Consider the following 27,503-nt stretch of genomic DNA (forward strand, 5'->3'; position numbering starts at 1 on the left):
TCTTTTCACTTCCTGGCCGGATAATTTTTTTCTGAGCAGAATGTTTCTTTCTTTTAAACTCGCAACTCTTCTTTGCCTTATCTCCTGTCGTAGAGTTTCTGATGTTAAAGCTCTGGAGATATCTAATAGGTCTTATAATTTATTTGGAGTCAAGTTTGAGATCTATAAAAGAACAAAGACCATGTCTGATTCAATTTTTTACCCTCGTTTTGAGCCTTCTCCAAAACTTTGTGTTGTTGAATGTATGAAAGTGTATGATATGACAATGTCTAACCTTCGTCCACTCAATGAGAATCAGCTCCTTATTTCCTTTATTAAACCTCATAAGGCTATTTCCTCCACCTCGATTGCCAGATGGGTTAAATCTGTTATGTCCCTAGCTGGTATTGATATATCTAAATTTCAAGCCCATTCTGTTAGAGGTGCAATGGCAAGTAAGTCTCTTTGGTCCGGAGGTAAGTTGGATGATATCCTTAAAGCTGCCGACTGGTCTAATGCTAATACCTTCGCAAGACATTATTGTAAACCTATTGATCACATGTCTAATGCAGTTTTACAAGGCTACCAACATGCATAATGTAGCCTCCGTTCTTGTAATGAAATTGCGATTCTCCTATTAACATGCCTAGAGAATCTAGATTTCATTAAAGACACGGAGGCTCACATTATCCCACCCATCCCGTTCCCTGTTTGGTTGTGGGTATAATATTTACATTTTGTATTATTTAAATATAATGTATTTTATATTTATATTAAAATGTTATTTATGATTGTTCAATTCTTCTTTACAAGATTTGTTTGTTTATGATTACCTCTTTATCTAGGATACAATTTTCATTGCCTCCTTTCTTTCAGGTAATCCTTCTACTTAAACTACCTTGGATGTTACTTCACCAAGATACCGTTCGGCTGACTTCACTTTTTCTGGTTACTACTACGTCTTCTTCCACTTCGATTCTCCTGGATACTACTACATCTTCTTTCTTCGCCTGATTTAAAAGAGGCTGATGGTTGGCGTGTTTTGCCTATTACTTTATCTCAGTGTTCTCATTGGAACCTTTATATTGTGATGCGACTGGCTTGGATCTGCAATTAAAATCATTGCATAATGTGAGCCTCCGTGTCTTTAATGAAATCTAGATTCTCTAGGCATGTTAATAGGAGAATCGTAATTGTTCCTTTTTGGCGGGTCATCTCGGGCCATCTGTTGCCTCCTCTCTCGCACCCTGTCTCTCCCGTCATTGCTCCTGTTCTTCCTGCGCCACGGCTGGTCTTGAAAGGGAGTTTCCTTGCACTGCTTTTTGTTGGCCCTCTGTTGCATTCTTGCTTGCACCCCCTCTCTCCCATAATGCTCTTGTCCTTCCTGCGATGCTGCTCGTTTATTCTTCCTCTCACCCGGCCCTCATTTGTGCTCAACTTGCTTCAGCTAGTTTAATAGCACTGCCTGACCCCTTCTTCTAGTCTGAGTAGAAAGCCAAAGATTGATGTGGCATAGTGTGAAATTCTAGACCTTCTAAACGGGCTGGATGCACACTGGGGAACACAGCGAGGCATCACACTGCTTTTCAAGTCCACAAGCTTTAATGTGTAACTACTACCAATGCACGGCGAGCGATTTATACTGCTCCATCCTACCGTACTGTGCTTTGGGTGGCTCGGTCTTTTACTGCCAGCAACACCCAGATCAACCCTTTCACATCACATACAACTCTTTAAAATTTGATCATTAACAGTGAAGCAGGCAGCTTTTTGGGTCATTTTGTGCCGTGATCATGGACTCGTTTGTTTAAAAATCACAGCACTGTGTCGTACTAAGAGTCCACAAAGCAGCTACGTCTTCTAATTCCATACTGAGGGCGTCTTTGCCTTTGTCCTTCCACAGCACTCCACTGCCTTTGTGCTGCCTTTTGGTCAGGTTTGCCTGTATAAACCACACATCCATACATGCATTCATACACACTGAAGGTTTGCGCATGTAAACAGCACATCCCAGTGGTAGTTCTCCTACTGTAAGTCCTCTAAGCAGTGCTGCAGCTCCTTCTGTGGTCCCAGTGGTTATTCCTCATTCTCAGTCCTCTAGGCAGTGCTGCTAGCTTCTTCTTTGGTCCCATCTGTAATTCCTCATTCTAAGTCCTCTATGCAGTGCTGCAGCTGTGTGTCCAGTCCTGTTGGGAATTCCTCAGTATAAGTCTTTCAGACAGTGCTGCTAGCTACTACTCTGGTCCTGTCTGTAAATCCTCATCATAAGACCTCTAAACAGTGCTGTTAGCACCTTCCTTGTTCTCATTGGTACTTCCTGATTCTAAGTCCTCTAGGCAGTGCTGCAATTATGTCTCTGTTCCCAGTACTCATTCTTAGGCCACATGGCACTTTAAAAAATGCAAAAAAGTGCATTTTTCAAAGAAATCGCAAATTACCACCAACCTGAAGTTGGTGGTAATTTGCGATTCCTTAAGGCCAAATTGCACTTTTTCTGTGCTTCTTACATTACATTTAAGGAATAGCAATTTGCGATTTCTTAAATGCAATCGCAAAATAATCAATCGCAAATTTTGCGATTCCTTATTTTGCAAGGCAGTTTTGCTTTCATACATACCACTGAGCCAAATTACGATCGCAAATGTTGAAATTCTGCAAATTTCGGTGTTTGCAATCGCAATTTGGTATGATACATATGGCACAATGTCTTTTACCTAAAACTCTAAAAAGCGAGAGACCTATTGCATTGCAAATGCTTGTGGTGTAAGTCCCTGGGAAACCTTTGTTAATGCTGCCACTGTTTGTTATCTTTTCATATAGTATCATGCCTGAGATCATGGAATGGCTTTTATTTTTATTAGGATGCGATTAACGATCCGGCTTGGTTTTTGTGAATCACATTGCATACCTTATGAATTAAAACACAAACTATGTTTCAATATACCTCATTTTAGAAGTTTTATCCAGAGTTCTCAATTTTTGTTTTAAAAAAATGTAATTTCTTAACTCATACCTGGAGTACAGTTCATGATACTCCTGTCCTTTTGGGCACCTCTGAAATTTTGGCCACACAGTCCCATACCATTAATCATGTACCCATAAATTCAGAGTCTTGGGCTGCTGTATGTAGGAGTGTGGTGGGACTCTTCCAGCGCTCCCCTCCATATTCCAGAGCACCATAACAGCGATGAGCCCAGGGATCCTGTACTCGAGGTTACACTGCCCCTCATGCTAGTTAGTTCCAGTGGACGTTTTACAAACTTTGTTTGTGGTCTGCGCTGCTCAGCGCTGTTAGCCAAGGCATGGTCTTATCTCTGGAACAATACTGCCCCCTAAAATTGCCTCAGGTCCTATCCTAGTCTACACGGTTTGCATCTTAAGAGTCAAAATGTATTTAGACCTAATACCCTTACCCTCCCAAGTAACCTATGCAGGTTTTCCCATTCGAAAGAGGAGGGGCTTCTTGAATAAGAAAACAAGTTACTTACCTGTAACTACAGTTATCCAGTATTGGTATCATTCATAGAGTCACATGCCTGAATTATTCCCCTTCGTCGAGGCAGGAGTCCCACGGTAACAATATATACAAAAGCAGAGCCTTATTAAGAAACTGTAGTAGGCTAACAAGAAAATAGGCCAAGAAGGTCCAAAACTTAGTAGCCTATCTACCTCATTATATGAAAAGAACTAAAAAATAGTTCCAACCAATCTGCTGCCAGCACCCTCTAGAACCTTCCCAGCAGAGGCAGTTCTTCTTAGATTTTCTTAGCACAAGTGGGAAGTAGGGATCCCAGATAAAGAACTGTCTCGCCGGGGAGGAGGGTGGGTGCATGTGAATCTATGAAAGATACCAATACTGGATAACTGTAGTTACAGGTAAGTAACATGTTTTCTTATCCAGTATTGGGGTATCTTTCATAGATTCACATGCCTGAATCAGAATAGCAAGCAGTAAGCCAAATAGTGTCATTTGCAGATGGTGGGAGACAGAGTGTATATACTCCCAAACACTTTCGGGACGGTTAGAATATTAATAAGGTATACATATATCTCAAAAGTGAATACTGTGTGCAAATTAACCATACCTTTGCAATTATAGACAGGAATTAACATTTGTAACATGATATACATATATTACATATATACATATATTATATATATATATATATATATATATATATATATATATATATATATATACACATATATTATAGCGGTACAGCGGGGACTTGAGGGGTTCTCACGCTTTTAAAAACTGATTGAAGTTCGCCGAGCGCTGCAGACGCCTGAAAACACAAGATTTCCACTTTGGTTTCCCCACGTATTTTCAGCCCAGGTATGAAGAATGCTGGGAGTTGTAGTGTTTGCTACTCTACACTACAACCGACGATCACATGGTTGGGGGAGGCGCGCTCCTATCAATTAGGGAGTGCTGCAGAGACTTTAACTAGCTGGGCGCATGAACTTTCAGTTAAGCAGGGGCGTCTGAGGAAGGCTCACGCCGAAATGCATCACGCCTCACCTGCTAGCAAATAAAGAACCTCTCTCTCCAGTCCTCGCTTGTGGCTCCTTCTTTCAGTTTTCACTGGAGGTGGATTGTGATTATATATACATATATATATATATATTCACTGAAAAAAACATAGGTTTCACACATGTTATAGTTAGCTGGAAATTTCACTCATAAAAAACCATTGAAATTCCCCCGTTATAGTTAGTTCAGCTAACTATAACTCGCGCGCCCGCAATGCACTGTGGAGATGTCATTTGAGATGTCATGAGTGATGTCATGAGTGATGTCCCTGACCATGTCATGAGTGATGTAATATGTGACGTCATCAACAGTGCATTGCGGGCGAGCAAGTTATAGTTAGCTGAACTAACTATAACGGGGGAATTTCAATGGTTTTGTTTGAGTGAAATTTCCAGCTAACTAGAACATGTGTGAAACCTATGGTTTTTTCAGTGAACTTGCAAGGTTTTTTAAATGCTAATTCCTAACTATAACGTGGCTGAAACCTATGGTTTTTTCAGTGAATTTCAAAGGTTTAGTAAATGATCATTTTTAAATGTATAAATTATTACATTTCTTTCTTTTTATACTAATTTCTTACATGTGTATAAAAAATATATTCATTTTATTTTTTAAATTATATTTCATATTCTTAATGTAAAATAATAAAACTAAATCCCCAATTTTTTTTCTCCATTTTTTACAATTAGAATCTCTATAATTCCTTTTTCATATTATTTTGGATAATCGCACCGTACGCGTGCAGTGATCACACCACACTTTGTATGGCAAATGGTCCTCTGTGCATAGCCACGCACTCGTTACAGATACACTTTGACCTTGCGCATCGCATCAACGCTTCTGCGTGACGTCATATACGGTGCCCCGTAAGCATACGGCGCAAAAGTTTCTAATTGTTCAAAAACATATATTTATGTATTTAATGTACATATTAAGGGAAGACTGTATTTAATGTACATATTAAGGGAAGACAGTATCTAGGTCAAACATGAAAATACTTTTTTTTAACTTTCAATAAGCAATTATTACTTTTAAAAGCAATTACGCAAATCGCAAAGGTACGTCGTACATACTCGCACATTAAGAGCACTGTAAGCGTACGCAAAGTCATCTGACTATAAAAGGAGAGTTTTGATTAGTTCATAATACTTCCTATTCCAACTGTTGAAAGACCCCTCTCATTTTGATTATCCTACTTCGACTTTCCTAGGAAAAACATCTATTCTGTGGAGCTGTAGTCTTTTACAACCAAACTCTACAATGGCTGCTCTTTTAAGACTTCATCAGTACATTCCTCGAAGAAACATTTTGTTACTAAGCCACCTCAGAAAAAGAGAAAAGAAGCTTTCATTTGGAAATTTTCTTCATCTCCGGAGGGACAGAAAAACGTGAATGTACCGAAAGTACCATGCAAGATCTGTAAGGTTACACTTTCCAGGGCTGACCCCACTAAAAAGTACTCTTTCGGGACAGCCTCAATGGTTCACCATGTCAAAAATTTGCATCCAAATAATTATGGAAGGATGACAACACAAAGGTTCCAGGAAAACCCTCAACCTGCAGTTCCTTCTACCTCAAAAGCAGCACGACCTCCTCCGAACATTCCGCATCCTATTATTGTGACTCAGTTTGCAAATTCATTGTAAATTTTGCAAAGAACTCCTTTGTTACGGTGAGTAGTCTATTCACCTCATTGTGAAGAGCAAAGAAGAGCACCGTTGCCCAAAACAATAATATATTTTTTTCTTTTTTCTTCCTGTTCCACAGTTTTTTTGTTTCCAGTTTCATTTTTTTGGTTTAAAAAAAAATAAAAACTTCCTAAAAGAACTACAAAAAAAATAGAAAACTAAAAAGAAAAAAAACACTTATTTTCAGAACTACCTCCACTGTCTTAAAAAAGAACTATATTTCTATATTAGTGTGTAAAACTTTCTCAGAATGAATGTGTAGTGTATAAATGAACAAATGAATTAGTAGTGTATGGTGAATGTGCAAAAAGTATAAGATAGTGCTACAGCATAAATGTATAAGGTGTTTACCTATACTATACTGTAGTACCTCCGAAGTACTTTAATGTAACACATCCATATAAATATGTTAGAAGTCTATACTTCAATTTGCACTGCTAGTGAAACTGCCTGGGTGAATTTGTATGTGTTAGGAACGAATTTACAACCCCCTTGTACCTCTTTTACACATCTTTTCCATCACTTTTGTGATGCTGCAGTATTGCAAAAGATGTACCATAGTACCTGATATTTAAAATGTGATGCATATGGAAGGTGCATCATATTCTAAAGCCCTGCGGCTGAAAGACACTTTCCTGCGCAGAGAGGTGGGAGGGGGGGAAAGGGGGAGAGAGTGCAAATGTTCTAGCATAGGAACACCTCCTAAAAGAGACTGAGTGAATATCTATAATATTTCATTCAGTCACTTTTAGTGCTATGCTACATCAAAACCCTGCTCCTGCTTGAAACAGGTGTAAGGATTGACACAGCTTTGTGAGCATAGAACCCCAAGAGCATTGCTTTAGCTGCATTGCACTTTGAACGCAAGTCAAGCAATGCACCACCTTCACAACACAAATACATCACATATATGTGCCATTTTTGCTCCATAATACACTACATTGTAAATACGGTGCATCCATTGTGCTGATGTCACAGTGCACAATAACTGCCATATCTCTGGGAATATACCACTTATTGTATATCTCCTGATTACTGTTTGAATGTAGAGAATAGATTACTACACACTGATCAATGAGCCACTACAAAACTATAAGAGGAATGACAGAGTGTTTGCTGGAAGTGCAAGGATGGAGACTGGGGAATTCAAAATATTAAAGGAAGATTTGCAGGTGCATAGAACAGTACATGCATAGTAAATAGGAGTTTGAAGCAGTCCATATACTAAGGCCTACTTTCCTCCATAATTACTTGGGTACTGACTGCATGATTACAGTTCTGCAAAGAGAGTGCATGACTGAATTTATAAGAGCATCAGTTTTACCACAGTACATATATAAGGAAATACGGCTGAATGGCTCACTACAATATTGAAACAGTAGAGTGAGAGTGATTGTGAAAGTCGAATGATACAGACTGGACAATTGAATGTATAAAAAACAAATGTACACCTACATAGAAGAGTGCAAGCATACTCTATACAGGTTTAAAGCAGTAAATGGCCTAAGGCCTACTTTGCAACATGATTACTTGAGTACTGACTGGATAATTACAGTTCTGCAACGACAGTGTGTCTGAATTTGGAAGAGCTTCATTTTTAGCACAGTGCATACATAAGGGCATTCTGCTGAATACTTCACTACAATACTGAATCAACAATCACAAAGAGTTTGCTAGAAGTGTAAGAACACAGGCTGGATAATAAAAGCTATAAAAGACAAGTTTGCCCGTGCATAGAAGAGTGCATGCATAGTGTATAGCACTTTGAGGCAGTCCATGCCCTAAGGCCCACTTTGCACCATGACTACTTGGGTACTGGCTGAATTATTACAATTCTGCATGGAGAGTGTCTGGCAAAATCTACAGCAGCTTCACTTTTAGAACAATGTATACATAAACACATACTGCTGAATGGCTTACTGCAATACTAAAATAGCAGTACCAAAATGTTTGGAGGAAGTGTAAATATACAGATTAGGCAATTGAAAGTTTAAAAGCCAAGTCTACAGGTGCGTAGAAAAAGGGCATTTATTGTTTAATAACCTTCCCAAAGCCCCAAGCGCCAGCACACCTTTCCGAGGGTAGGATTACGATCTACAAATGCTAGCATTTTTAAAATTAAGAACCATAAAAATAACAAATATTAAACCTTTTTTTTCTTCTAATGATAACGATATTTTTTATACGTCTTCTATTTAGATGCTTTTAATCATGTAAATGCAAAGAACACAGTTTTCAGAGTAACACTTTTTAAACTCTCCCACGTATGTAGATAATAATACCTTATAAGTGTTACTATCAAAATCGAAACCTTTACAGCTTCACAGTTTGAAACTTTTCCGAACATGTGCAGACGAAAAGCAGTTAACACGTGAGCACGTGTAAACTGCAAAACGTGCCATCTACATAGGCGGAGCCACATCTTCCTTCCATAAACTACTGTTATGTGGGAATCTAGGACCCTAGTGTAATTTTTCCCGATTCATGCCCATATATAGGTGTAATTCACCCAGTCCTTATATAGGCATAAAGAATAATTGCCTTATTTAATTATAGCCTGTGCAGCCCTAATATGTCATGGCTACTTCCACTAAACTCAGAGAATCCACATTGATTTCGTGGTAAAACCAGCCTTCAGCAGTTAGGAACTTCCCCCTGCTTGAATACTAATTTATCCAAGAAATCTTCAAGGAACTGAGGCACTTGTGACGATATTATGTCCAACCTTACGTAGGACTCGGCACCTTCAGGGGTATAAATATGCCTACATTTGCTCAGTCAAACACACGTTGGTTCAGGAGCAGATCGACTAACTACTTGCCAGACGCCCTGCTGCTGCAAATGCTGAAGGAAGCCGACCCTCCAACTGACGCACTGAGAGACTCTGTCATTTCTCCTGCCGAGAAATCCAGCTCCGGTGTTTCCAAGCTGCCCTTGCGGGTTGCTGGGAGATCGAGTCCCGAGAGAGAGATAACAGCCCTCTATCATCCTAAAACCAAGGTACGGAGCCGATTAGATTCCTAGAGAATTCTTGAACAGATTCTTGGCAGAGAAATACTAAAATTTAAACTACTCCTCACTTACTTCTTCCCTTGTACTAGGCTTAGGTTAGGTACACCGGGGCAGGCGTATGTTAGAAGCACCAGTTGAGTACTTTTATCCACTCTTATTATTGTATGTATTTTATGCATTTTTTTTGTATTCTATGTTTATGGCTTAGAAACCATATCATGCTTTTACAGTACTATTTTATAATACTATTCGTATCATATGCATTGTACTTCTTAACTAGCATTTCAATTGTAGCAGTGCATTTCTTATGCTTAAGAAATAAGACTGTTCAATAAATACTTTTATTGAAAACGCTGGTCTCTCTATTTCTAAGCAACTCTGGTGAAACGAAGCATGCACATCTGACTGAGTGAAATAGCAGTCTATTGTTTCCGCGACTCTAGAGATACGTTTAGTTCTGGGGAAACAAAGTTGTCATGTTATATGGTTGTCAGTTCTTGTTTATTTGAGAAAGTTTCTAGTGACCCCTGAGCTAGCTGGCACTCACAATTAAGTCTAATATATTCGGCAGAGACCTAGTCGACTTAAGTCCTACGTCTAAGCTGCAGGAGATATTATTCCAATGCGCAGAGCCTATTGGGAATATAGGAACTACACTACATGGCGCCCAACGTTTTGGTAAACCTTGGTTTTTCGACAAAAAACGACCTCAAAATAATGTCCCCCCATAAAACAATTAACACTGCCATTTCGTGGCCATCATTAATTGAAGCAAAAGACGCAGGACTGTGTTGGACCCAGATGCCTTCCTCCCTCAAGTATCAAAGTTAAGCTTCTCTATTTCTCCATGTCGTGCTAGTTTCAGGTCAGAAGTTAAAATTCTAATGATGTACTTTATAATCCAGGAACAAAGGCTGTGTGCAAACTTCAAGTCATAATTTTATATACTTAAAAAAAAATCTTAACTTATTCTAAGGGTGCTTGAAAGGGTTCTCGTATAGCAAGAAAACAAGTTACTTACCTGTAACTTTGGTTCCCCAGTATTGGTAACTTTCATAGATTCCCATGCTTTGTATCATTCCCGTCGTCGGAATGGGAGCCTCGGTAAATAAAAATGTATCATAACCATAGGTACAAAAGAGAAAATCAGGCCTAGGCCTCATCTCATGTTGTAGCATATCACCCTCTTTGTGTAAAAGAGCCCAAACTTTCTGCAAGAACCAATCAGAATAGCCTCACCCCATAGAACCTTCCTGAGAGAACCTCAGAGCCTCAGATTTTCATAGCCCTTGTGCAAACAGCCACTATCTCTGTAAAAAGGCCGAGCTTTCCCAGGGGAGGAGGGTGGGCGCATGGGAATCTATGAAAGTTACCAATACTGGGGAACCAAAGTTACAGGTAAGTAACTTGTTTTCTTACCCCAGTATTGGAACTTTCATAGATTCCCATGCTTTGTATCAGAGTAGCTAGCAGTAAGCCATAAAAACACATTTTGTTACATGAATCATATGAAATGACAACAGAGCTATGCTCCTAGGAAACAAATCATAAAATGTTACCATAAAAAGAACACGATAGCTGATACAAAATGTGATATACAGGAAGGAGGGATTGTAGGGAAAGCTCACCTCTTATTGAAAACGATTCCTGAGGACTGCTTGCTGCTTGTCCCACAGCAGCGTCATCCTTCACTGTAGACTCTAGGCAGTAGTGTCGTGTGAAGGTATGTGTACTGCTCCACGTTGCTGCCCTGCAGATGTCCTTTATAGGGACTCCAGAAAATAGAGCCACCGAAGATGCCACTGATCTTGTAGAATGTGCTCGGACTTTCCTTTCAAGTGGTTTGCCCGTTCCTTGATGACAGAACTGAATAGCATTGGAGATCCAGCGGGAAATGCTGGTCTTGGTTAGCGGAAATCCCTTCCGCGGGGCGCTGTAAGACACGAACAGTTGCGAGGATTTCCTAAAAGGCTTAGTGCGCTCTAAATAGAACTTCAAACACCTTTGAACGTCCAAAGAATGCAAGGATCTTTCTGCTGGAGAAGTAGGTCGCGGAAAGAATGACTTTAAAATGAATGGTTCATTCAGATGGAATTCAGACGGCACCTTTGGGATGAACCTTGGATTTGTTCGAAGGATCATGACATCCTGTTTGAACTGAAGGAAAGGTTCCACTATAGACAGCGCCTGCAGCTCACTAACTCTCCTCGCCGACGTCAATGCCAACAGAAGAGCAAGTTTCCAAGAAAGGAATTTAAGGTCCGTCTTGTAGATGGGTTCAAACGGAGCTTTCCTTAGCTGAGCTAACACCAAATTAAGCTGCCAAATAGGAGGCGGAGGACGGACTGGAGGATACATCCGAAACAGGCCTTTTAAGAACTGCTTGACAATCCTAGCGGACCAAAGAGAGGGACATGAAGCTGTCCGCCTGAATCTTGAGATGGCCGCCAGATGAACTTTCACAGAAGAATGAGCCAATCCAGATTTAGCCAGCAACAGGAAGTATGGTAACACCTGATGTGGAGCTGAAGTATAAGGGTGAAGATGTTGTGTCTGACACCATAGGCAGAACCTTTTCCATTTTGCTTTATACGTCTTGTTCGTACTTGGAGCTCGAGCCTGAGACAAGACCGTCCCTACACTTTGTGGAGAGGTTTAAATCTCGAAACTCCCTGTATTCAGGAGCCACGCTGCCAAGTGAAGGGAGCTCGGGTCCGGATGGAGCACTTGACCCTGAGACCTCGACAACAGGGAAGGAACCAGTCTTAGGCGAATGGGATGATCCTGAGAGAGCAGGAGGAGCTCCGTGTACCAAAACTGCTGGGGCCACGCTGGTGCAATCAAGATCATTCTGCACGGTTCCGCCCTGATCTTCCTGATTACCCTGGGGATTAAGGGTATCGGAGGAAAAGCGTAAAAGAATGCGCCGTACCAGGCAATCGAAAGCGTGTTCCCCAAGGACCCCGGATGGTGATCCCTGCTTGCAAAGCACCGGCATTTGGTGTTCTCCGGAGTCGCAAACAGGTCTATGGTCGGGGTCCCCCAGATGGAAAACACCTCCGCTAGAATGGTTTGGTCCAACTCCCATTCGTGGTTGATCGATGTTAGAACTGGCTATTTCTGGTAGGCTAAGGCTGACGCCAAAGCCAGGCAGAAACCACCATCCTAATCAGGGCAATGGAGTCACACGCCAAGATAACCCCTGCTCACCCCCTTGGTAGCTTGGCACGAGCAGTAAGGCTAAACTCGGAGGCAATGTGTAAAGCATTTGCGCCAGCATACAACAGCAACAACATCCTAGGCACACCACAAAAGGAACTCCACACAAGGTTATATGAAAATAACTTCTGTATTGTCAAAATCACATCAGATAGAAATCATAAATGTACATTGTGCCAACTGGACGGGCAATATTCATAAGGGATTATTTACAAGACAGGGCCACATGGGCCACTGTCAGAATCAACACTTTTAGAAATAGCACTTCTAGAACTTAGAGTAAGTATAGCACAAAATAACAGTTGTAAATCACATCCAGTAACTACTGGGAACAGGTAAGTACCACCTACGCAACCCTAACCACCTTAGGAGAATGTCACGCAGGGGACCAGGACCTCACTAGGACCACCTGTACTAAAAAGAACAACCACCTAAGTATCACAATACAATTAGGAATATCAGCAAGAACACATTACACATGATGCATCTAAAACACATTCAGCGGTGTAGGGAAGGAAAACACATGATGCCTAAAACATTCAGAGGTGTAAGATCAAGAAGACACATGATGCATAAAAACATTCAGAGGTGCCAGAACATAACTCAATAGCGCAAACACACATGATGCATGAAAACACATTCAGAGGTGTAAGGAAAAACCACACAATTGCGCAAAACCTACATAAGCCACTACCTGTGGCAGTCCCTAGGCCAACTGGCCTTGTTGGGGCTAGAACGCCCTGTGTCTCAATGTCAGGACCTAAACGGTGCAGCTGCCCACTAATTGCTGGGCAGCTGGGATAACAAGCAAACTAGGGCATGGGCTCTCACTAGCCCTCGAACAGTACTGCGCCAAAAGGCAGGAGCCACACAGGCTCTTGAACCAATATGCCCCCATGAACCTCTCTGGTTCGTCTGCACTTGTATTATCAGGAAGTTCTTATATAAAAAAAATCAGTCTCAAGTCTCTTTGGTCAGTATAGGAAAATAATGCCGCTGACTTATCTCCAACTGGCTCTCAAAACGAGCAAACCAAGCAATGCCAGCAGGTAAATAACTTTATACCCTGGCTCTTCAAACTACTGAGCCCCAGCCAGGGCGAGCGTGCCTCACCGGTAGTTGCTAGCGCCTTCGCGCTACTCCGAGCTGACTTCTCCTAAGCCCTGGCCGGTCCCGGCAGCCCTCCGCCCGCTCTCAGCACTCCAGGGAGCGGCGGGGTGCTAGCTCGGCTCTCCGAGTCAGGGACGACAGGCCAGGGGCAAGGATCGCTTCCGGCTCCCTCGGCTCACTCTTTCCCTGGCTTCGGAGTCCACACACACGGCTTCGGCGTCATCCTCGGGGGTCCCGGTTACAGGGACCAATCACTGCGCGACTCGGCAGGCGAGCCCCTTGGGTGACGACGTGAGTGGAGCAATCAGCAGGCCGCTCCCCACGCCGAGCTTACCGCAGCCTGCCAATCTCAGCGCGGCGCTCGGACGAGCTCGCCGTGACGTAGGGGCTTCTGCGGAGGATCAGCCAACCAGAGCGCGGCACCTCACGAACAGCTTTCAGTCCACAGCCAATCAAAGCGCGGGTCTTTCAGACAAGCCTCCCGCAGCCCGCCAATGACAGCGCGGCGCCGCGGAAGAGCTTCGTACCGCCAGCCAATCCCTGCGCGGCGTTGCTGAGGGGGCTCGTCCTTCTCAACCAATGAGAGGACAGTTTTGCCGATCTTTGTTCTCCGTGGTCCCGGCGAGGCTTCTCAGGCAATTTCAGGCCCCGGGCTGCGGCGGTGATCAGCGACCCGGCAGTTTCGAGGTCGTAGGAGGCGGCAGGGCGCTCGGGGTGTCACAAGGACCTTTTGGGCACTACCTCACGAAGGGGAGCACCACGAGCCCCGATCTGCAGTCAGAATGTGCCGATGAGCACACCGATCTCCCACACGGCCACCAGTCATTAATCACGCACCAAGCAGTGAATGAGCACGATCTTTTACGGCGTTTCTTGGTAGTTTCAAGGGAACCTTTTGACCCTGGTTCCAGGACAGGAGGCCAGCTCTACTCAGGCCCTTGGAGATTCCTTGGTAGACACAGCAAAGTCTCTGTAGTTCAACCAGGCAGGGTCACAGCACACAGCAAAGTCCCTTTCTTCTTCTCAGCTTCAGTTAGATAGCAGAACAGGTCAGCTCTTAGAGCACACAGCAAGGCAATCTTCCTTCAGTTCTTCTTCCAGCAGAGGTTCCTCTTGATTGTAGAATCTAATTTTCTGTAGTCAGGGGTCCTTCTCTTATACCCCTAAAAGTCTTTGAAGTCCTTTGAAGTCTTTGTGCAAGTGGGCCCTGAGCCCGGTCTAAACCAGTTCTGGGTGTTGCTGGAGCACTGGGGCTTTCCTGGCTTTCTTCTTTCTTTCAGTATCAGGGACAGAGGTGACAGGAGCCAGTATTGTGGTCAGGCAGGCACAGCCCTATTCACTCCTAGGTGCCATCTCCTCCCACTTCCCTGGCAGCAGATGCAGCCTTTCATCCACGGGCTGACTCAGACAACCTATTGGGGGCTCTGCAGCCCCTGTCACCCTCAAACCAGACAGTCAATCCACAAGCAGGCCCAGGCACTCTGGGCCAGGCTCACCAGCCAATCACACGCCAGGCACAAATTACACAAATATGCCAACTTCTAAAAGTGGCACTTCTCCACTAGACACAATCATGCCGCATATACCATTGCGCAGCATTCAATCTCACGAGTTCGCACATACCAAACTCGACCCTGCACTCCCCACACATCAGGAACTACCATGGGCATACATATTCCCCATTCATTACTATGGGAGGGCAGGTCACTCACCACACATACACAGAGAGCTCACGCACTTTACACTGTACCACAGTGAAAAAGTGCGCAAAGGCCTAAAATCACCAACACCAGGTTCCAGAAACAGGCTAGGCAAAAGCGAAAAGTTTACGGGTGAACCTGCCAAAAGGGCCAGGTCCAACAATCGATTTCTGACAACTTAGCGCATCCGCTGTGACATTGAGCGAACCTGGAAGGTGTTCTGCTGTTAAGGCAACCTTGTGAAGAATCGCCCAATCCCAAATTAGTTGAGCTTCTTTGGACAGAGTCTGAGATCTTGTTCCCCCCTGCTTGTTGATATAGTGCATGGCCGTCGTGTTGTCCGTCCGGACCAGCACTGAATGATTCCGAATCCGTGCCAGAAAAGCCTGCAAAGCTAATCGGATGGCCTTGAGCTCCAACAGGTTGATGTGGCACTGACGCTGACCTGGATCCCAATGTCCACTGACTTGGAGGTCCTGGAGCACCGCTCCCCAGCCTTCTAATGAGGCGTCCGTGGTGAGAACCATGGGAGTCGGAGGAAGTATGAAAGTCAAACCCTCCGCGATGTTGCTTCTCACTAACCACCATCTGCATGCCTCTTTCATCTCTGATGTCACAACAATCTTGTCGTCGAAAGAGCCCTCTGCTTGGTACCACTGTTTGTCGAGCTGCTCTTGCAGAGGCCGTATCCGCAGCCTGCAATGCGGAATTAATGGTATGCAGGATGAAATCGATCCGAGCAGGGACTTGTAGAGCCGTACTGTTATGGATTTCTTTTTTAGTAATCGGCGAGCCGAAAGCATCAATTTGTTTTGACGTTCGTCTGTTGGGTAAGCCTTGCAGAGTGTCGTGTCCAGAATCGCCCTTAGAAACCTTGCGGACCTGGACAGTTGAAGAACTGACTTGTTCTTGTTGAGCTGAAGGCCCAGGTGATTGAACAATTGAATGCATGTTGTAATGGCCTTGGAAGTTTCCTGGAAAGATGGAGCTTTGACTAGCCAGTCGTCCAGGTAGGGAAAAACTTCCAGAGATTGCTTCCAGAGGAAAGCTGCTACTGAAGCCAAAACCTTGGTGAATATTCTCGGTGCAGACCGGAGACCAAAAGGAAGTACTTTGAATTGGAAATGGCTCTTGCCTACTGTGAATCGCAAGTATTGCCTGTGAGCTGGGTGGATCGGCACGTGGAAATAAGCATCCTCTAAATCCAGAGTCGCCATATAGTCCCCTGGATCTAGCAGACGAAGAATATCTTGGAGAGTGACCATCCTGAAGGACAGTTTGATGAGATAAGTGTTGAGCTCCCGTAGATCAAAAATGGGGCGCCATGTTTCCGTCGTCTTGCGAACCAGGAAGAACCTGGAATAAAACCCTCTCCCTCTCTGCGTGAGTGGTACAGGCTCTATCGCCCCCTTGATAAAAAGCTGGTGGGCTTCGAGACGTAGCAATCCCAGATGTTTCGTTTGACTGGCACCTGGAGCTCTGGTTGGAAGTAGATTTTGAAACTCCAACGTATGGCCACACTGAACGATATTCAAGACCCACTTGTCCGATGTTATAATTCTCCAGCTGTCTAGACAATAAGAAATCCTGCCCCCCACTGTTATCGGTGGGACAGGAACAGCAGAAAGAGCCGAGAGGCCGCTATTGTCTCTTGGAATTGTCTCTCCCTTGACGAGTTTGACGTCCTTTCTGCGGTTGACGAGAGAAAGACGCCGACTGGTCCTGGCGTTGATTGGAATACTGAGGTTTGTATGATAGGGAGGATTGTGACGAATATATTTGTTGGTTGCCACCTCTGTAAGAGGAGAAGCCTCTTCCTCTTGCACCTCTAAAGGGAACCTTACGATAATTCAAAGATCCCAAGGACTTTGCTGTGTCCGTATCCTTCTTAATGCTTTGAAGGGCGTCATCCACATGCTTCCCAAAAAGCATTTCCCCATCGAATGGCAAGTCCAAGATCTTGTTCTGGACTTCTTGGCGAAACCAGGTCGCCCGTAACCAGCCCTGATGGCGTAGTACAGCTGATCCAGCCAGAGCACGAAAAGCAGTAGACGCTATGTCCATAGCACAATCTATCACCTCTGACGATGATCTCTCTCCTTCCATCAACACTTTCCTGGCTTCATCCCTTATTGATTCTGGAAGCTGTTCCACAAATGGGGATAGATAGCACCACATCTGGCGATCATACCTGCCCAGGATGGCAAGAGCATTGGCAGCACGAACTAGGAGGCTGGCCATAGAGGAGAATCTTTTTCCTACATTGTGGCGTGGAAGGATTTTTTGATTTGCTTTGTGCCGCTTGAGATATAACAGAATCCGGTTTAGGTTGTCCCAGTAAACATGCTGGACTGCCGTCCGGCGCCTTATATTTCTTCTCTAGTCGGGGAAGAACAGGAATGACTGTCGCCGGATTTTGCATAACTTTAACTCCTTCAGACCATACATGTTCTATTATAGGTATAGATCCGACTGACCTCTTGTATGGTTCTTTAAAGTCATAGAGGAAGCAGTCTGTCTGCACAGTCGTTATCGGCAGACCAAATCTTTTAGATGCCCTCTCCATGAGGTTATGGAAACCTCCAATATCAGCTGGTGGAGAGGTAGTAGAATCCTGTCCTGCCACATCCGGATCTTGAGGTCCGCTATCATCATAATCCAGATCAGGATCCTGCGTAGGATCTTCCTGAACATTTTCATCAGAAGAAACATCATCCACCACCTCTTGGGTTTCCTGTCTGGGTTCCGGTTCCCCCATCCGTGGGGTCACCGTTGTCACAATGATTGTAGGAGCAAGAGGTCTAACAGGAGAAGGAGGGCGTTCCTGTTGAATTGTAGGTTGAGATGGAAACCTATTTCTAAAATCTTGCAACATCAATTGCAAATCTGATACTAAAGAGGATGGCATGGCCACCATGTCCTGTCCGAAGGTTTGAGAAGGTCTGCTTTGCTGGACATATTGGTGTTCGTAATATTCTTCAGTGTCCGTATCCTGACACTTCACATTTAAGTCCGAGGGACTGTAGGCATCCCCATAAGGATTATCATCCTCCTCGTCCTCAGACTCCTCATCCAACAGCATAGTTGGAGGCAAAGGTGTTACTCGCCTAGGAGAAGTCCTCTCCGGCGTTATTTGTCGTTTTTGCATGGAAATTTGGATTTTTTTAATCGTCGACGGAGTCGTCGTCGATGAAATCGTCGTCGATGGAATCGTCGATGGAATCGTCGACGGAGAGATGGACCTCGTCGACGGAGCTTTCATCGACGACGGTGGATTGACCGTTGAGGGCCTCGTCGACACCAACATCACAGCAGACGTCGTCGTCGTCGCCGTAGTCCTCGTCGTCGATGCAGCCGTCGACACTACTCTCGTCATCATCATCGTCGACGTCGAGAATACAGCCATCGTCGACGTGCAGGAAGGCACCTTAAATGCCGGCGAAGGCAGCATCGTCGACGCAGCCACCGTCGACGGTCCCGTCGACGGAGCTACATGAGAAGTCAGGCTTTTCTGAGAAGAACTCGTCAAGGTACCTGATTTCGTCGTCGACGGACGCTGCTTTTTGTCAGGCTTTCCCTCCTGAGAGCCAGCAGCCAGTGTCTTGCTTTCCTTCGCTTTTTGGGATGGTTGTGAAGGAACAGAAGTATCCTTTTTCACCTTCTTGACTGTGTCCACCTCAACAGTCTGTCCCAGCCTCTCCTTTTCACCTCGGTGAGGAGATTTAATGGGACTTGCCCTCTCAGACCTATCAGAGATATTATGATGGGCTGTGACAAGGGCCCCAGAAGAAGTAGAGGGAGGAGACCTACCCCTCTTTCTGGATTTTTTGGAGGATGTAGCCGATGAAAAGTCCTCCTCATCCGAAGACAGAACCTCCTTTCGTGACTTCATTTTCTGTAGCCAAGTCAATAATCGGCCCTCCCTGTCTCTCAATGTTTTCGTAGAAAAAGTTCTACAGATCTTGCAATCAGTGGCCTTGTGGTCCGGATACAGGCAATATATGCAGTCATCATGCTTGTCCTCCACAAAAAACTATTTTTTGCACAGGTAGCACAGGCCCTGAACAAAGCCTTCTTCTCCTTGTCAGACATTGTAGTTTGTAGTGAAATTGTAGAAGAATCAAGTTGAATAGAAAGAAACTGAGCAGAGCTCAGTGGAGACTCCCTAGCACAACGTGCGGTAGAAAAATCTGAGGCTCTGAGGCTCTCTCAGGAAGGTTCTATGGGGTGAGGCTATTCTGATTGGTTCTTGCAGAAAGTTTGGGCTCTTTTACACAAAGAGGGTGATATGCTACAAAATGAGATGAGGCCTAGGCCTGATTTTCTCTTTTGTACCTATGGTTATGATATATTTTTATTTACCGAAGCTCCCATTCCGACGACGGGGAATGATACAAAGCATGGGAATCTATGAAAGTGCCAATACTGGGGTAAACACTAAATTATAAGTGCTATTTCAGTGGGTACTGGTGTAATCCTATATATTGGTATGGATATCTCCTACATAAAGGTCTTGGAGAAATCATAAACCTGACTGCAACCCGTAGTTTCTCTTAAGCACTTGACAAGCAACAAGTTGGATTTATTTCCTTGATGGCATTGCATCAACGAGTCAGGCTTCTGCTAACTAGCGAGCAGGATCTGAAAATAAGACCTCCTTCGCCCCCTGCATTTGCTGCTCTGAAATCAAAGCACTCATAGGGCCACATGTATGAATTTTTTTTGCATTTGCAAACGGTGACATTTGGTAAAATTGGCCATTTGTAAATGCAAAATAGCCTTTCATGATGTATGGAAGGCTTTGTAGTCGACATTTTAGGTAATTGAGAAAATGTTGATTACCTAAAATTGCGACTACAAATAGGGAATCGCAATTCCCGCAGCACATGTACGAAGCATTTCGGTAAATGCAATAATCATCGATTACAAGTCGATGGTAACCATGTGCAAACTTTGAAAAAAAGCACAAAACCGCGTTTTTCAAAGTGCCATGTAGCACACACATGCCCCTGGGGCAGGTGTACGTTTATTTTTTGGGGGGTATTTCAGGGAGGCCTTAGGCACACAGGCACCCTTGGCTTTGCATTACCTAATTTGCGATTACCAATTATGTAAATCGCAAATTTGATCATGCAAAACCATTCACACATATGGGGAGAACAAACTGAGTAATATTACCTAATAACGATTCACTATTTATCAAACAGCTATTAGGTAATATTAAGGAATCGCAAAATCTTTAGTGCGTCCTTACATACATTGCATTTTCCGGTTAACAAACAGTAATTTTTTTTAAATTGCCATTTCGTAATCGCAAAATGCTTATTTGATACATGTGGCCCATAGGGTGGGCACAACTGAATATGTCCGTTATCTGCACATTACATCTGCCTCAATAACACCCTCTGGATCCCTCCTTTTCAAGCTCTGGCTTACAGATTAGCATCTGCGATTTTTAGGTCTTGGCCAGGCAGCGCATGCACTGTCATATTGAGAGATTAAGTTTCCATACATTGAAGATACTGTCTTCCCATAGCTTATCATTGGTGTGCACTTCAGTGTCGCTCTCATTTGCTCCATTCCAGTTTGCGGAGCATGCATGCTTCATGTCCTCTTCTTGTGTTTGGCCCTCTCCAGGAGCACGGACCAAGTACTTGTGTCCTTCCTCTGCTCCCATCTTTGGAGCTATTTTTATTTGTGTTCAAGCACTCCATATGAGTGCTTGTGTTTTAAGGCTGTCTCCCATATCCCTGTCCATGTTGCTGCTTTTCCTTCCCACCCACCACCAGTCCATGTTGTTGCCTGTCCCTCCCAGCCACCTGCTCCGGTCCATTTCTTCTCCACTCCCACTCCCCTGACCCCCCCCCCCCCCCCACCCTCATTAATGTTTGGCTTTTCCCATGTCTGTATTCTCTTCCTCCTGTTGTGTTCGCTTCTTCCCTCCAACCCATTTTCCGTGTGTTGCCCCTCTCTCCTATTGTCCCAGCCACCATAAAAAACAAAACTCTATGACGTGGACAACGCTGGCCACGTCATAGCGCTTTTTAACCTTCTTCCCACCAGTCCTCCACTCCCTCCTGTGTTGTGTTCCTTGTCTTGCCCCTCCTGCTGCACAAAAAAGCACTAAGAGACAGCTAGCGCTTCCTCCATCATACTGCTTTAAACACTAACTTTCAGACATGTGGAACAACGGACATGTTGCTATACAACATGGCTAAAATACATTGACATTGTCACTGAAAAGGCCAATAGCTCTCACATTGCAGAGACCTATTGGCTTTGCTAATGCTTGTTGTAAACAGTAGTGTCTTACAAGTAGGAGCATGCGCTAGAGCATACTCTCGCAAGCTCAATCTTAAAAACGGTTTAAGATTTAGGGAAACATTTTCCAATGGCTCCAGAGCCTAGTCTGTAAAGGTGCCAAACTGACATCAAGGGAGCTTTTGTGTGAGCATCACATCTAGTGCTGTCTTGCCATGTGGAGCAGGAAGCCTTTGAGTATTGGAGTTAGTGACTAGGAACAGCTTGAAAAAATGTCCCGGTTCACTTAACGAATCTGCAAGTGTGAGTATCCATTAGGCTGCAGAAGTTCTGTCTATTTTACAGATAACACTATATCTCGCCACTAGGGAGTATTTTACTTCAGGACTTTGGCATATCAATGTTTTTTTTGTTTTACCCTAAAACAACTCTGCAAATGGCTATCATACTTATTTGGAAAATGTACCTGGATTTTTGGAGCAACCGTTTTCTTGCTTGATAATAAACTGCACCAATCAAAGCACGCATCTGTTCCTGCATCCAGCGCACATCATCTGGAATATCAGGGAACCAGTCAACTAACCTATTGACAAAACAAAGTGGAGCAAATTACCATTAAAAGGACTGTCTTATTAAATAACATTTTATGAATCTCTTCTGAATGTTGGAAAAAATACAGCCATGTCGCCTACAACCAGGAGGTTAGCTCACAAACGTAAACAGAACAACCCCCCCAAATCAAGAAAAATCTTTCCGCATCCCCAAGCCTCCACACCTGGCAATAGTATGTTCAATGCGATGATTGCATCTTACTGCCAACAAGCGCTACACCTGCCCTATGTGTTATCGCTCAATTCCCATCCACCTTCCTCAGTTACTGTGACCCTCTCAGGTGGGGGAACTAAATACAACAGTTGTAGGCATTTAGGGCAGGTCAGCTCACTAAAATCTAGTGATAATAATCGTATAAAGGAGCCCTCAGATCATGATAGACCTCCAATCTGTGCTCTATTGTCCTGGTCATATGCTCCAAGATCAAAAGATGCCATATCCAATGAAGCCAGGAAATATTGTACGCAATCCTATCTGACCCTCAGAGCACGAGGATCCTCTGATGTGCAGCTCCTTGTGCTAGGGCCATATGTCTGCACCTCAGGGACATCAAGGGGTATGTGAGGGAATAAGGCAGCTAAAGAAGGACATATGCAAGAAAAAAGGAAATGTAATTTATGAAGACTAAGTGTAGATTGTCAAGAATCTTTCCCCAGAACCGTTTTAGTTTCGGGCAGTTCCATGACAGCTGATATTGATTATCCTTATCAATTAGGTATAGTTGTGTTCCTTGCAAGCCATTTTTAAATTGCTTTTGACTCTAGCAAGTGGGCGGATGGAAACATGCACACATTTCCTCTGTCCACCTGAGTTCCAATGCCTCCACAACCCCCCAGCACTCCTTACTGCGCTCTGGATGCCATTTCTACATTCTAGCAGGGGTGCGACTCGCGGCTCGAGGCTTGCGGGGACTGAGACGCCCTGGGGGACCCGAGGATATTCCAGCCCATCTGGGGATTGTTTGCTGACTGTGATTACCTGCGGGGATTCGGCAGGTGCGGCGGCCAGGGACTGCGAATACCAGCATTCCCCGACATCACCAACAGCTGGTACTCTTCCCCAGCCGGCCCCGCCTCCTGCTTGTTGCCGATAATACCTCTCGCCGCCCCCGCTTCGCGGGTGCGACTCGCGGCTCGAGGCTTGCTGGTACTGAGACGCCCTGGGGGACCCGAGGATATTCCAGCCCATCTGGGGATTGTTTGCTGACTGTGATTACCTGAGGGGATTCGGCGGGTGCGGCGGCCAGGGACTGCGAGTACCAGCATTCCCCGACATCACCAACAGCTGGTACTCTTCCCCAGCCGGCCCCGCCTCCTGCTTGTTGCCGATAATACCTCTCGCCGCCCCCGCTTCGCGGGTGCGACTCGCGGGTGCGACTCGCGGCTCGAGGCTTGCTGGGACTGAGACGCCCTGGGGGACCCGAGGATATTCCACCCATCTGGGGATTGTTTGCTGACTGTGATTACCTGTGGGGATTCGGCGGGTGCGGCGGCCAGGGACTGCGAGTACCAGCATTCCCCGACATCACCAACAGCTGGTACTCTTCCCCAGCCGGCCCCGCCTACCTGACCTACTTATACAGTCCGTGTTTCTGTCCCGAGGGACGCGCACGGGTTCAAGCGCGGGGCTAAGCCCGGGCAAAGGGCGGGCCCTCTACGGCCCTCAGAGGCCAGAAGAGGACGGGACGGGCCACCCCACCTGACTTTTCCATAGGAGGAGGTATAGAGACACATTTCACTTATTGACTTGTACTGTATTGCTTACCGCCGCTTTTTGGTGTATTGAATACATAACATGTCCATCTGGGAGGAGCTTAATGCCCTGTGTGGCACAAAGTATGTCCCGGATGCTTCACCACCCCCGATTTTGGGCAGTATTCTAGACAATTCAAACGGCACTCCGCGGGATCTAACTATAAATATAGACAATACTCAAGCCAATATACTGTCTCGGGGTCTTAATATTAAAAGGAAACATGACGGGGAAAATGATAACGAGAACCAACCTAAAATTCAAAAATTGTGCACCAGCCCTACATTATCCCCCTCTAACCCAATTACATCAATGGTGGATATGGCTGTGGATAAAATAGATGACCCTGTATCGTCGTCCCAACTGACCTTACTGGCTCAGTTTGAGCAATTGTTACTATCTGTCATATCACCTTTGGTTATAAAAATTAATGATCTGGGGGACAGGCTGAATAGCATTGAGAAAACACTTAAAAGGAATTCTCCACCAACCAATAAGATGGCAACACCCATTTGCCCTAAACCTCCCATTACCCCCGAAAAGTTTAGGCCAACCATACGTAAGAATGTCCAAACTCAATTACTACCTCTTAATACAACAACCGTAACAGGCCCTAAAGTAGCACTAAAATCCCCGTTAATTAATCACATTGTGGCCAGAGCCAATCCACAAAGAATGCCACGTATTAACCTACCTCCCGAAGCCGCCCCATATGTGACTGTCCTCTCTGGGGTCCCTGCACTTAGCCAGGGAAAACACGAAACACATCAGGACCTGTTAAATAAGGCTATTTTCTGGCTCCAGAACAACAGACCTTTGCCACCTGACCTAGATGGTGGAATTCTGAGCGTCAGGAGGGTGGGGTGGTTAGGTACGCTGCCCAAAGACACCTCTGGGGACCTGGTGTTAATTAAATTTAAGAACAGGAACATTGTCCCCTACCTACAATTTTGCCAGCCTAAAGAAGGAGATGGCCCCATTTGCATTTGGGACTTGCATGATTTCTATCCGAGCTTCCTACACATCCCGTTACTCAGATCAACGGCAAAGAAATACAACTCCTGGGGAAGGGGATCCTGTGCACCTAGCGACACTAACCTGCTAGCCTCTAATAGATTTGAACCACTGTTTAAAAACTGTAATTTCTGAGAACCATCTATAAAGAGGCCACCCATGAGTACTAGCTTACACGGTAGTATGCAGTTAATAAGTAAACTGCTGATATAGGTTTGTCTGATGTTTTCCCCCTGAACCTCAAGCTAATTTGTGGCACTGTATGCATGACCCTTTTGTCTTTAGAGTTGTCCTATTCGTTTATGTAATGTCTTAATTTGATTAGCTGATCCGTCATACTTATTTAATCCTGTTTTAATAGTTGATATTAACTTTGATATGAAATGTTAAGGTATTTACTTATGTATTGTTGCTGCTTTTATGATTTTTAAACTAAAATCGAATAAAGCTAATCTGACTGACTGACATTCTAGCATGGGTCTAATACCAGTGTGAAACGATCTCAATTACTGTCTCCGTGCTTGCCATATTACATGCCGTATAGTAAGTCGTCCCATTCTTGATGTTAAAAGGATCTCCCTATATCCACTTCCCGGCGCTCCTGACCGGCGCTCTTAGGGCGAGAAGGGAGGCGCCCTAAGAGGGAGTACAGCTCCAAGATCAGCAGGTTATCTTTATCCTTCAATAAAGGACACTTCTCGAATGACGTTAATGTGCATTGGGCATGAGACTTAACAGAAAGGTGAATCACCCAGTTGCAAGCTTGCAGATACCGCATTGTTTGCCCACACAAGATTGAAATCCTTCTTTAGGGTATCAAAGTAGAAAATCCCAGATTTGTCAAAAAGGTCACCTATGCGCGTGCACCCCGCTGATTGCCAGTGCTTGAACTGCACCCCTCTGAGGACCGGAGGGAAAGTCTGGGTTATCAAGGGGTGGTGGTGGGGGAGTTCGGGGTTTCAGCATGTTTCCAGGTGGAGTTAAGGGAAGGGCCTGGAATGTGCATAACATATTTGGTAAAATGGTAATTTTAATCTTAGCAATTCGCCCTAACCAAGACAGCTGAAGACACTGCCAGTTCCAAAAGTCTGTTTTCACTTGTCTTGATAGGCTGTGATCATTAACCATAGTTGTTTTGGGTGCATTAGGCGTGAGCTGAATCCCAAGGTGGGGGAGGGGGCTCTGTAGACCAGGTGATCGGGTACCGGACCTGCAACTGCTCTAGATAAGTTGCGGCTACCATGAGGTTCAGTATTTGGGATTTAGAAAGGTTAACCTTGAACCCAGAGATCGCCCCAAAAAAGCTGCAGTTCTATGGTTAGCACAGGCAAAGACATCATGGGGTCTGCTAGGGCCACTATCACGTGGTCCGCATAAAGGCTAATGGTATAAATGCCACAACGAAAGCTCATTCCTTTGAGGGTCAGATCTGATGCATTGTGCCACAAGCTCAATATACATCACAAAATAACAGTTAGACATAGGGCAGCCCTGCCGAGACCCCCGGTGTACAGCGAAGTAAATGGCACCGTAGCTCTAGGGCCACCGTATCTGCTGAATACCCAGGGGCAAAACTGCTATTCCTCAGAAGGTAAGACCACTGGACCTGGCCAATGCCTTTTCGGCATCTACAGCGAGCAAGAGGGCCCCCCTTTGGGAACTTTGCACTTCATCTATGACTTGTAGAATATGTTTGGTGGGATCTCTAACCGTCTTATTAGGGATAAAGTCTTCCTAGTCAGGGTCAATCAGGTATGGCATGTCGGGGTTGAGTCTTGAGGTGAACACACTAATTAATAATTTTACACCCATGTTAAGCAGAGAAACTGGTTTGTACGTGCTGCATAAGCAAGCGTCCTTACTAGGTTGGGCAAGACTAATGGATGCTTTGAGCATAGATGGCACGAGTGTTCCTGTGTCTTCAAAGGAGTTGAATTATATAGCGAGTATAGGAGTCAAGGTGTGACAAAAAAGTCTTGAAAAATAGTGGTGTAAAGCCATCTGGGAACCTCTAGGGGTTCTAAGTGCGCTATTGTGGAGATTACCCCAGCCAATTAAATAGGTTTCTCCAATGGTTCCACTTGCGTATATGCGAGCTTCGTTACCTGTGCCCTTTCTAAGTATGCCCCAGAGTCCTGAGTCAGAGTCTTGGGAGGAACATAACTGTGCATAAAATTCGAAGGCTTTTGCTATCTGGTTATCCCCAACCTCCAGACCAGTTACAACACGTACCGTGTCCGCATGCACTGTGGCTCACAGATGGCGTGGCAGCATTTTTCTGCTTTTGTTGTTATGATCGTATTTATGTTTCAAGCGCAGAAGGGTATACTCTGCCTTATCCTGATCTAAACTAAGTTGTGTTCTGGCTTTATCCAAGGCTCTCCACATCATGGGTGAACCTGTATATTTGTGCATAGTTTATAATTCTTTGCCTTCTAATTGTGGCCTTTTGTCTCGCTGAATTAGATTATCATTCATGGATATCCCTATCAGTTCCCCCTCATCACTGCCTTTAATGCTGTCACACAGTTGCCAATTCCAACTCCATGGAGTCATTACACCGTATGTATGCCTCCGGGCAGAAGTGATTGCTAGTGCATGTGTGGGGTATTTAATTATTTT

General features: G+C 44.6%; 1 protein-coding gene across 1 annotated transcript in view; it reads right to left on the reverse strand.

The window, feature by feature from the left end:
* The window catches only part of LOC144811522 (patatin-like phospholipase domain-containing protein 2), a 245,088-nt gene that overhangs the window by 44,466 nt on the left and 173,119 nt on the right, over positions 1-27,503 (reverse strand). Inside the window, exon 8 of the mRNA XM_078673863.1 lies at positions 21,970-22,086. Coding sequence (XP_078529989.1) covers positions 21,970-22,086 — 117 coding nt within the window. The remainder of the gene's footprint in view (positions 1-21,969; positions 22,087-27,503) is intronic.

This window comes from Lissotriton helveticus, chromosome 1_1 (assembly GCF_964261635.1).
Source record: "Lissotriton helveticus chromosome 1_1, aLisHel1.1, whole genome shotgun sequence".
NCBI lineage: Eukaryota > Metazoa > Chordata > Amphibia > Caudata > Salamandridae > Lissotriton > Lissotriton helveticus.